This window comes from Pyxicephalus adspersus, chromosome 12 (genome assembly GCF_032062135.1).
Source record: "Pyxicephalus adspersus chromosome 12, UCB_Pads_2.0, whole genome shotgun sequence".
In the NCBI taxonomy this organism is placed as follows: Eukaryota; Metazoa; Chordata; class Amphibia; order Anura; family Pyxicephalidae; genus Pyxicephalus; species Pyxicephalus adspersus.
This window is the reverse complement of record NC_092869.1, coordinates 42,560,462-42,572,257: the sequence shown is the minus strand read 5'-3', so window position 1 is coordinate 42,572,257 and position 11,796 is coordinate 42,560,462. Positions and strand designations below refer to the sequence as shown.

Below are 11,796 nucleotides of genomic sequence, written 5' to 3'. Positions count from 1 at the left end.
CTTGGGCTCTGGATTCCTGCTTCAGGTTTTAATGATTATTGTGGAAGTCACAGTGTACAGGAAAAAGGTACCAAGCACAGGAGAGGGATATCTAAATAATTGTAAAAAAAAAAATGTAAATTTGGAGTTTAGCTTTAAGCTGTGTAATGTTTTGTACTGTACTAAGGTGGTCACATGAACCCCGGGGGGGAAATTTGGGAAATAGCTTTGGAAGACATGTGCTTTATATCATGACAGAGGCTGCGTGAGGTGACCGGTGGCTCGGAGTTCCTCAGACTCCAGGTGGAGAGCGGAGGCTGTTCTGGATTCCAGTATAAGTTCTCCCTGGACACAGACATGACAGAAGAGGACAGGTGAAGTGGCACAAAAGAGAGTCCTGGAGGGGGGGATCAATATTGTAAGGGTGTGCAAAGGGTGGCCACATATTAAAATAACATCTTTCCATTTACAGGGTGTTTGGCAAGGACGGGGCCCGTGTTGTGGTGGACACACAAAGCCTCCAGCTGGTCAAAGGCAGCACCATCGAATATTGTGAAGAGTTGATCCGAAGTTCCTTCCAGCTGACACAAAACCCCCAAGCCGCCCAAGGCTGCTCATGTGGAACATCCTTCTCCATCAAACTCTGACCCCCTGCAGGCCACACAGGCTAATACCCGAGAACTGATCAGCCCCTCCGTCCTGTGTATTATTACCTCTATGTAAATAAAAATAAATGGCTCAGCTCTGCAGGTGAAATGTCAAGGATTGTGCAATACTGGGACAGATGACGCTTATCTGTTGTGCAAGAAAAGAGCTCAGCAAGCAAACACTTTGCAATGTGATGACTCCACATCTCCTGACTCCCATCTGGGAGGGAGCTACAAACTTTACTTAAGTCTGCAGACTTTCTGATAAGAGGAAAATATCTTGTGCTGCACTTGGGGTACCTATTATTGTTGCCTGTTACAAATGTGTATTCCCTACCTGCCCCCCAACACTGGCAAATAAAACACAGAGATTTCCTAATGGTAGTGTTTTTGGGGCATGGAAAGTCTGCACTCTCAGTGCTGTCTCTGGTGAATGGATGGTCTGCACTCCCAGTGCTGTCTCTGGTGAATGGATGGGCTGCACTCCCAGTGCTGTCTCTGGTGCATGAATAGGCTGCACTTTTAGTGCTGTCTCTTGTGAAGGGATAAGCTGAACTCTCAGTGCTGTTTCTGGTGAAGAGATAGGCTGCATTCTCAGTGCAGTCTCCGTTGCATGGATAGGCTGCACTTTCAGTGCTGTCTCTGGTGCACTCTCAGTGCTGTCTCAGGTACATGGATGCCAAATAAAGTTAATTAAAGGAAGGTGGATGACCAAGCTGGCCAACAAACACGAAGTGATGGGGTGTCCTGGGGTGCAGAGAGGAGGGAGGTAGAGTATATTGGGGTGCACTGGAATTATTGCAGAGTGACATGGGGGTGCAGAGGAGGAAGGTAGTGTATGTTGGGGTGCACTGGTATTATTGCAGGGTGACATGGGAGTGCAGAGAGGAGTGAGGTAGGGTAGGGGGGGGGGGGGGTATATTATTTTAGTGTGACATAGGGGAGGAGGGAGGTAAAAGGTAGGGCATATTGGGGTGCACTGCTATTATTGCAGGGTAACATGGGGTGCAGGGAGAAAGGTTATCGGTGTGAAATAGTATTGGTACAGGGTGTCAGGTGAGAAGGGCATACTGATATAGCAGGCTGATATGGGTGTTGCAGACATAAGGGTAAAGATGATTGGGGTGTACTGGTATTTTAGCAGGGAGACTGGGGTGGTTTTGCTTGGGTGACCTCCTATTGCTGGGAGTGAGCTATATTGGGGTGCACTGGTATTGTAAAGGGATATGAAGGTATGGGGGAGGGGGACTATTTATCTGGGTAAATTATTTTTGTGGGGTGACATGGCGGTTGTACTACCTGGAAAGTTGGAATCTGCTAACACCAGACTTCAATGTTTCTAGAGCATTTATAGCCATTCCAGGGGACCTAAAGAAAGTAAGTTATTTTGGCATGACTGATACTTGCAACCTGCACAAAAAAAAAAAACACTATATAAATAAGGTGATCGCTTTGCTTCCGTTTAGTGTGCTTGCAGGAGGGCAATAAATCCCCAAGGAAAAGGGAAAAAGGGGGTGTGTAAGGGAATCCTAATACCTCTATTGTCCACCATTGTCTGGCCTCCTCCAGATGAAGGGAACACACTGCAGTGTCTTGGTGGGAGGAGATCCCCAGGGAATTGGAAATTTACACCAAATGTCAGCCAAATAGCCATAAATAGTCTGGTCTGCTAGTAAAGGGTCTCTGGAGAATGGGGCCTAGTGACACCCAGAGAACAGTCACCTGTATGAGGAAGTCACACTTCTAAAATTGTATTAAACATCATTAGGACATCAGTGATTTCTGCCTTTGGTCACTGCGCTTCGCTACAACTATTGCAGTGCCCTACAGCCATTGTGCTATCCTACACCCTCCTCTCTACCTTACAGTTAGCACACTACACTACAGCCACTGCACTACCCAACAGCCATTGGTTGGACTACCCTACAGCCACCACATTACCGTACAGCCATTGCACTACCCTACAACCACCACGCTACCCTACAGGCACCAAACTACTCTACAGCCATTGTACTACCCTACATCCACTGTGCTACCCCACAGCCACCATACTACCTTACAGCCATTGTACTAGTTTACAACCACCATGCTTCCCTAAAGCCATTGCACTACCCTACAGCCATTGTACTACCCTACAACCACCGTGCTACCCTACGGGCACCGCACTACCCTGCAGCCATTGTACTACCTTACAAACACTGTGGTTCCCTAAGGCCATTGCACTAGCCTACAGCCATTGTACTACCCTACAATAATCGTGCTACCCTACATCCATTGTGCTACCCTATCTGCTATACCCTACAGCCACTGCACTTCTCTGCAGCTGCCACGCTACCCTATAGCAACAGGCCACAAGAGAAGATGAGAGATTTGTGACTGCCACAAACTACTAAATTGCCGAAGTGACAATGTCTCACCTTTCTTCTTAGCTCACTGGGAGTGAATCATCATAGCCTACTGTGAATCCTCTAGTAGTATTTTATCTCCCTGGCCAGGTAATTGCCCCTCCTAATTCCTTGTTACCGATGTGGTATGAGGTGTCTGCCAAATAACCAGGTTGTTTCGGGGATGTTGGAGAAAATCAGATATATAAATATATGGAAGGCCAGAATTTAAGGAGGACCCACCAGCACCAAACCAAAAACCAAGAGCGACCATGGGGAGGTGAAATCGGCAGCGTAACAAAAAGGCACTGATATATTATGTTATCCTCTGGTGGCCTGGAGTGTGTGAAATAACTCAAATCAATGATAATGAAAACATTGAAACTGATAACAGATTTCACCATCATAGACATAGCAACATGTAATCATACCCGGCCCTGAGTTTCTTGTGCTGGTTGTTTGGTTTCGGTGAAGGAGGTTCATAGTTTATTTATATTTATTTATGTGTTTCTTTTCTTGTTTTTGTCTTTATTTTAGCTGATATAGCATGGATGGTCTTAGCAGTTGTTTTATGTAGTGTTTGTAGTTCATGGAACCATAGGGGATGTTTACTATGTCTGGATATTTCCACTAATGTTGCAGAATAAGGAGGAAGCACAATCTGCCTGGCCTTTTCCCAGCCATTCCTCATCCTAACCCTCTTCTCTCTGTATGCTGAGCTGTATAATAGTCCTAGTTCCTTGTGCATTGAATGCTGTGCTATTAGTAATCCTAACCCCCTATGTAGTGCATGCTGTGGAGTACGGTCTTCCTAACTCCCTTCTCTTTGTATGCTATGCTGTACAGTCATCGTAACTCCCTACACCAGGGGTGTCAATTTCTTGCCTCCATCCAAATATGACCTGCAACGTCCTTTTTTTGGCCTCCAAAGGAATCCTAAATATGAATTGCAGCTGGCCCGCCGCTGCATTGAAATAGCGCCACTACTACAATTACCGGCATCATTCGCGTCTATAGACCAGCGGCCTCTCTGCCTATGTGTGGCCCCGCATTGGACTGTTGTCATGACCCAGGGAAATGTAGTAGCGGTGCTATTTAAGTTTCGAGTTTGGCCTGTGACTAAGTTTTTAATTTTGGCCCACTGTGTGTTTGAGTTTGACACCCTGTATCCTGTGTTGTACAGTAGTCCTAGTGTTGTGTGCTCTGTATGCTGTGCTGTATAGCAATCCGGAACCCCTACACTCTTTATGCAGTGCTGTATAAAAATCTTAACCCCCTACACTCTGTATACTGTGCTGTATGGATAATCCAAACCCCCTGCACCCCGTATCCTGTGCTGTACAGTAGTCCTAGTCTTGTGTGCTCTGTATGCTGTGCTGTATAGCAATTCTGACCCCCTACACTCAGTATGCTGTGTTGTATAGTAATCCAAACCCCCTACACCCTGTATGCTGTGCTGTATGGTAATCCAAACCCCCTACACCCTGTATGCTGTGCTGTATGATAATCCTAACCCACTACACCATGTATGCTGTGCTGTTGTATGCTGTGCTGTATGATAATCCTAACCCACTACACCATGTATGCTGTGCTGTATGGTAATCCAAACCCCCTACATTCTGTATGCTGTGCTGTATGATAATCATAACCCCCTAAACTCTGTATGCTGTGCTGTATGGTAATGCTTACTGCCAGATCCTATTTTATATTGGATATAATTCTGTGCCAATGTGTCAATGTCTATTGTATAAAGGCGTAAAAAAATGTTGCTTTCTATACTAAGTAAGGCCACCGGTGTGTCACCTAGTCAGGCTAGTTGTGTTATTTATCTGCATTTCTCTCAATGCCCATAAGGTCTCTTCATTGCTCCTGGCTAGGGCTGCCATATGTGGGAGATATATTGTAGACAGTTGTAAACCCTCCATACAGTGTCCTCCTGTCATTATCACACTATCACGTGAGACAGCTGGCCCTCCATTAAGAGGTTTGTTTTTTAAAGTTAATGTGGACCAGAGCATAACAGTCACTATTGAAGTGTAGTAGTAGTGAACTAATAATGCAGTTTGTGTACACAGATCACTATTAACTTGGAATTGTAAATAAACAATGCCCTTATTTAAATTTTATTATGTGCTTATGTATTATTGTTTTATTTTTAGGCTTTGCTTTGCTTTTATAACTGTACTTTAATTCTGCAGGTGCATATTCCATATTGTCCACTAGATGTCCTCAGAGTAGCTCGTGTCATACTGAGGGTTAGGGGGTGCAGCTTTTAACCAATAAAAGGGGATGGTACTCCATTGACCCAATGGGGATGGTACTCCATTGACCCGGCCATCTGGAACTCCCCTGTGCCTGCATAGGAGTTACACCCAGCATGGCCAATCAATGGTCATTTTCTTTCGTCTTCCTCTACCAGACATTTTTTTAGCTATCTTGGTTGGCCGTGCCATGCTTGGCACACACATGGGAAGCCATAAAAAACTTTTATGTAAAGTAAAAATTTCAAGTTTAGATCCGCTTTGAGTTTAGTTTGCTTGAATATTCTGATTCTTGCATAAACCATTTGACCGGTTCTCTTTACATATTCCCTACGCTGTTCATTGTCTCTTTAGTGTCACTTTCAGTCAACTTCAACAAAAACCATTAAACTTCCCGGTGGCTCTGTAATGTCCTCTGATGATGAGCTTCTGTCTGATAAGCGTTCCACTTTTAACATATCGGACAGTTAATATTCTGGGTTGGCTCCACTAGCAGAGGAAATGAGCTCAGTGTTTGGACTCTGCCCAGTATTGTCTCCTCATTAAGATTCTCATCAGATGTCATTTGTCCAGAGCATTGTGGACCACCGTCTTTGGGAAAGTCGCCTGTTTACTTACAAATCAAGGAATAAGGTTCTTCCTTTTTATAAGGATTTATATAATCACGGCTTCCAACATTTATTTTGGGAGATCTTAAAGAGCCGCTTTGGGCAATTCTTTCCAAAAAACATTATCATTGTGCTAAATGCAATAAGTCCCCTCCATCTACTTTCTAAACTTTTCTTTCATATCCAATTGATAATATATAAACATATTAAGAATCAATCAATTACTTTTTTTGTGCTGAGTTCACACCTTTTACTTTCTATACTTTTGACAAGAGGATGCATTATTGTGTGATGTGACAATGTGTTGATAGCAAGTGGGTTGCTGGAACCATTGAATACACTGGCATGTGTACTACACATTACAGATTGAAATTCAGGGCACTATAAAACAGCGGTCAACAACTGGAGGTCCATTAAAAAACTTTAGTGGGCCACAGAAAAGTTTAGGCAATTTGCAATTTTTATGTTTAAATGACTAAATGACAATTTTCGCCTTTATATTGCACTAAATTGACAATCTGTACTAGAGATGGAAAAACAAGGGGGGCGCAGCGTGACGTCAGTGTAGTATTAAATTGTATGAGGCAACCGTTGCCGAGCCTTACACTTCAGTATTGTTTCCACCATTACAACAGTCACCCCACTCTGCAAATACCGATTCTCATCCGATTGTTTTATTTTATTTGTTTATTTCTCAGATGCTCTTTTAAGTAAGTATGACCTAACTGTATATTTTCTTTAACTGTTATATTTATTGGCATCAAATATTTTAATAACGATCATTTCTTGTTTGGTCCTGGAATGAAATAAACCCATAATAAGTGAGAAAAAGCAAACAAATATTTTGCATTTCTTTAGTAATACCAAAGATAATGCAAGTAATGATAATAGTAACAATAGAAATTCTTCACTGTGAGCTGATCAATGAATCAGAGCCGCCACAGTCCTTGTCAGCACCATTAGGAAGATCATTATTTTACAAATGTATTTAATCTTTTTATTTCATACTGATGGTCCACAGGATTTAAAATTATGAATTTAGTGTTCCTTTGAGGTCCGAAAGGATGGGACTGATTCTGTAAAGTAAAGAGATATTCACATGGTAATTTTGAGGTTGAAAAATGGTGATACACAGGATAGGGGGTAAGTGTTAAGAACACCTGTCATGTATGATCAGTTAACAGAAGGACGGAAAATTATTTTTTGATTTCAATATTTTAATTAATATTATTAAAAAGGATTTATAAAGCGCTTGTACAAAGAAGTCCAGATAAAGGACGAAGACAAACTAGATGTAAATAAAGTGTAGAGACTTTTACAGACCACTTGCATTTAACTGGACTTTATCTGATGAGAAAATAGGAGACTGTTCAGGCAACATGAAAGTTACTTGTGCATGTTAGAATGTTGTTCCATTTTCAAAGCGCACCATTGATTTAAATGAATAAGCCACGTATATATTTCTTTTATCCACGTTATCATCATCCTCTGACTCATTCCAGAAAAAGAGAATTTCAGTAGATACCATAAGGGGCAGCACCATCTGCATGTAGATAGAGCCCTGGCTGGGATGTAAACCTGGGACCCAGCGCTCCAAAGACCGGAGTGCTAACCACCGAGCCACTATGCCACCTGTACCTGTACTCTGAAATTGGCAATCACATGTGTTTATTGAGGATTGGATACTGGTTAATCACACAGCTAAAATATGTATTACGGACACACAGGGCTCAATTTTTAAATGATTCCCCCAGTCCATTCCTCTGAAATTTGCTGAGATGGTTTTAACTCTCTACTGGTCCCACTTCAGTTCCTATTAAAACAATGACTCGTTCTGCCACCTAGTGGTCAATCATCAAAAATGCACAACTGTCACAATCTGGAAATAAGTGAAAAATAAGACACGGGAAAAATTTATATTTTATTTATTTATATTCCCATAGTCTCTTATGGGAAGATTGTTTTAGAAATGAATGGTTGGGGAGGCGAGTTAGGTATAGTTTAAGCCAGGTAAAAATAGAATTTTGTAAATTTCATATTTACCACTTTCACCCAGATATACTTTCCCTTTGATGAAGTTTTTGGGTGAATGTAAGCTGCAGTGTGAGTCCATGAGAGTTTTCACTGACCCCCTCTGTGTTAGTGTTTGCTCTATAGATCTGCACTCAGCTTTTCCATATGGGACAAATTAAAGGCAGATGTTGTAATTATAGCTGAGGACATTCCGACGTCTCATGTACTCAGATGAGTCTTTTATTTTCATTCCTATTAGCGTGTTGATGTTTTTCTAACTACCGTTTGCTGATTATGCACATACATTTTATACAAATATTTATCTAAAAAAAAGAGAAAACATGAAGGTAGGCATAAGAAAAATGTAAGGCTTTTTTAAAATATTATTATTATTATGTATTTACACAGCACTTTATCACCATAGCCATTATTATTATTAAACAGGATTAATATAGCGCCAACATATTACGCAGCGCTGTATATTAAATAGGGGTTGCAATTGACAGACGATTACAGACAGTGACACAGGAAGAGGAGAGGACCCTGCCCCGAAGAGCTTACAATCTAGGAGGTGGGGGAAGTATCACACAATAGGAGGGGGATATGGAATGGTGGGAAGTAGAGAGGGGTTAGGACACAGAAGAAGATGGGTAGGTGAGGTTGAAGTATTGGGTTATGAGGGCTCCTTTAAATGAGCAGAAAGTAGGAGCAAGCTGAATAGAGCCAGGAGACCATTCCAGAGAGTGGGGGCAGCTCTAGAGAAGTCTTGAAGCCGTGTGTGTGAGGAGGTTATGAGTGAAGAAATCATTAACTGCTTCTCAGAGTCACTCACAATACAACATCTCTGCTATATCCTAAAGCCAACTTACTTCCAGTTTTTGTAGGGAACCCCACGCACCATCTAGGCAGCATCTTTAATGAGATCTGAACATTGCATTGCAAGGCCAGAGTGCTAGCCATCATAAAGTGAACCTCTAGAACTGGAGAAGATAGACTATTGTGGAAGAACCTGGGTAATCCAGAAAACCTAGAATGTCTGTCTTAAAAATCAATCACTAGTAGTTGGCAAATGTTTGCACTCCTGGACTAAATCCAATGCTGGATCACCCAGGTTCTCCCATGACAATCTATCTTCTCCAGTCTTGCACAGCTTTACCAAATCTGGCTCAGTGAATCAGAATCTCCCTGGTATGTAAGCCTTGAGAAGCTATTGGTCCTGCATTGTAAGGGGTGACCTCAGTACCTGCACTAGTAAAAGGCCTTGGGGTACCAGCTATACACATAGTAAGGATTAAAATGAAAGGTGTGATAGTTATGGACATGGTTTTGGTATTTATTATAGTTAGGTGTTATAGTTAAAAAAAATAATCTGCAAATATGAAAATGCATTTTAATAATTGTCATTTCTATCTCAATCCAGCAGGTGGAGCTGTCAACCTTTTAACTTTATTTCGTTCTTTTTCTCTCCTTTGTTGGAAAAGAGTCTGAAAGCCTCAAGCTGAAAGTTGCTCTCAGGTATACAACATAAACAATAATAACACCTTTTGACTTTTGTTCATGACTTTATCTCTAAATTCTTTTTAATGCAAAATGTATATGTACTTTATTGTTGTCACCCAACCAGTGATGCCCTCAGGTGAAAATCTAGAAGTTGTTCAGGTGTCTATTGATGTCATTGAGGAGGTTATTGGTGCTTCATTGTGTGGGATCATTCACTGGAAGTATGTGCTAAACATAAATAACTGAATTTGTGTTCTTCATATCTTACTGGAGTTAATGGAAGCAACTTTAGATGGCTGGGTTGGCATTTTTGCTCAGGCTGTTGCTGCTTTAGAGTGAAAATGAACCATAGGATGTGTTTTGTGTTGATGGCTAGCCTCTTACCACAGGTAAAAATTTAGGTCAAGGGTAAAAAAAAGGTATTTTTACTTACCCCATTGAATCTCCCCTTCCCCCTGCTCCCATTCTATCAGATGCTTGAGGTTGTAGGCAGCCCCGTACAATGCAAACCTATTGGTCTAGCATTGTAGAGGATGGTATTCCATTAACCCGATCTCTACTCTGCAATCTATTATGAATGATGCAGCCAGACTCATCCATCCTTCCCACCTACCTACCCCATACACAGCCTTCCCACCTCCCTACCCCATACACAGCCTTCCCACCTACCTACCTCATACACAGCCTTCCCACCTACCTACCCCATACACAGCCTTCCCACCTACCTACCTCATACACAGCCTTCCCACCTACCTACCCCATACACAGCCTACCAACCACATTGGCTTCCATTTCACCTTAGAATCAAATTCAAGCTCCTGTGCTTTGCCTTCAAATCCCTCCAGAGTTATTGTCCCACTTTCCTTTCTACCCCGATAGTAAAATTCCCCCCTAGCCGCTCTCTTCATTCCTCCAATGATCTACTAATGACTTCCTCACTCATAACCTCCTCACACGCACGGCTCCAAGACTTTTCTAAAGCTGCCCCAACTCTCTGGAAAGGTCTTCCTCATTCTATTCGGCTTGCTCCTACTTTCTGCTCATTTAAAATAGTTCTTAAAAACGCAACGCTTCAACCTCACCTACTCGTCTTGTTTCGTCTTTTGAAACCCTCACTACTTCCCACCATTCCATATCCCCCTCCTATTGTGTGATACTTCCCCCACCTCTTAGATTGTAAGCTCTTTGGGGCAGGGACCTCTCCTCCTCCTGTGTCACTGTCTGTGTGTGTCTGTCATTTACAAACCCTATTCAATGTACAGCACTGCGTAATATGTTGGCGCTATATAAATCCTGTTTATTATTATTAATAATAATAATAATAGTAATAATAATAATGATAATGACAATGATGTCAGTACTTGCGACCGCTGCACGGAGTGCCTTAGGGAAAGGCTTTAGGATACCAATATCAGAGCATAGAAAGCTACAGGAGTAAGGTAAGTAAGTGTCACCGCAGCAATAAACTCTTAGCAGACACAAGGGTATTTTTCTTTGGCTTTATAGTTTATCTATATTATATTTTGATAACAGATCTATCCTTAGCACAGCCTCTCATCAGAACATTTTAATGGAACTCATAAAACCAATTGGTAAGCCGTATAGCTTCAAGTAATTCTTGGATTTCATAAAAAAGTTCCTGGCCCTGTTTACACATTTCTCACGATTAGTGGGAGTCTGGAAGCTGTCGGATTTCTCAGCTCCCTATAAACATTTTAGCAGTTCACTCCTCACACATGAGGTTGCTTACACTCCATGCGGATATATAGAGTGAAAGCTTTGCAATACCCCCTGTGCATACCAGTAGTAAGGAATGCATGGCCGTTTACACAGCTGGTTTCTATCTGTGCTCTACAGAGAGACGTGTCATCAACAGAGCAATGCGTCAAGTGCTGAATAGCACAAATATTTCTCCCTCTAAGCCTCCACATTTCATGCCGCATGCTACATTGCCATCTAGTACACTCAGGAGACCTTGAGGCCCCACCGAACTGTCATAGAAGTGACCCGTTTAAAATAGACTCCTTTACCATCCATCATTCGGAATCACCGGCCAACTGGCAAGCACCTGCGGTATTTTAGGGATCTTTAAAGACCTGGAATGTAAGCAGCCTTGCAATAAGCCTGATAGATTGGTGTGTTTGGGCCGTGCCAGTCTTTTGTCTTCTTTTAAGCTTGCATTAGCTGCTATTTAAGTGCACTTGTTATCAAATAACAAAAACTTTTTATTTAGAAAATATTATAACACCAATAAAAGATTATGCCATTGTCTTAACATGCAAGACAGCACGATCTGAACATCAATATTGGTGATAGACTGGCCATAATATATCAAATGGTTCAACAGCTAACAGTATAGCATTTCACAACGTTAGAGGGTGTCTCGACGCGTTTCGCAGTCAAT

General features: G+C 42.0%; 1 protein-coding gene across 1 annotated transcript; it reads left to right on the top strand.

Annotated features, from left to right (window-relative positions):
- Positions 1-237: 237 nt before the first annotated feature.
- On the top strand, positions 238-1,005 carry ISCA2 (iron-sulfur cluster assembly 2; the record flags this gene model as incomplete). The annotated part of the gene is given in 2 exon segments (XM_072427698.1): positions 238-353; positions 452-1,005. Coding segments are annotated over 2 exon segments (291 nt in total), but the record flags the coding sequence as incomplete, so codon positions are not given.
- Positions 1,006-11,796: the final 10,791 nt, after the last annotated feature.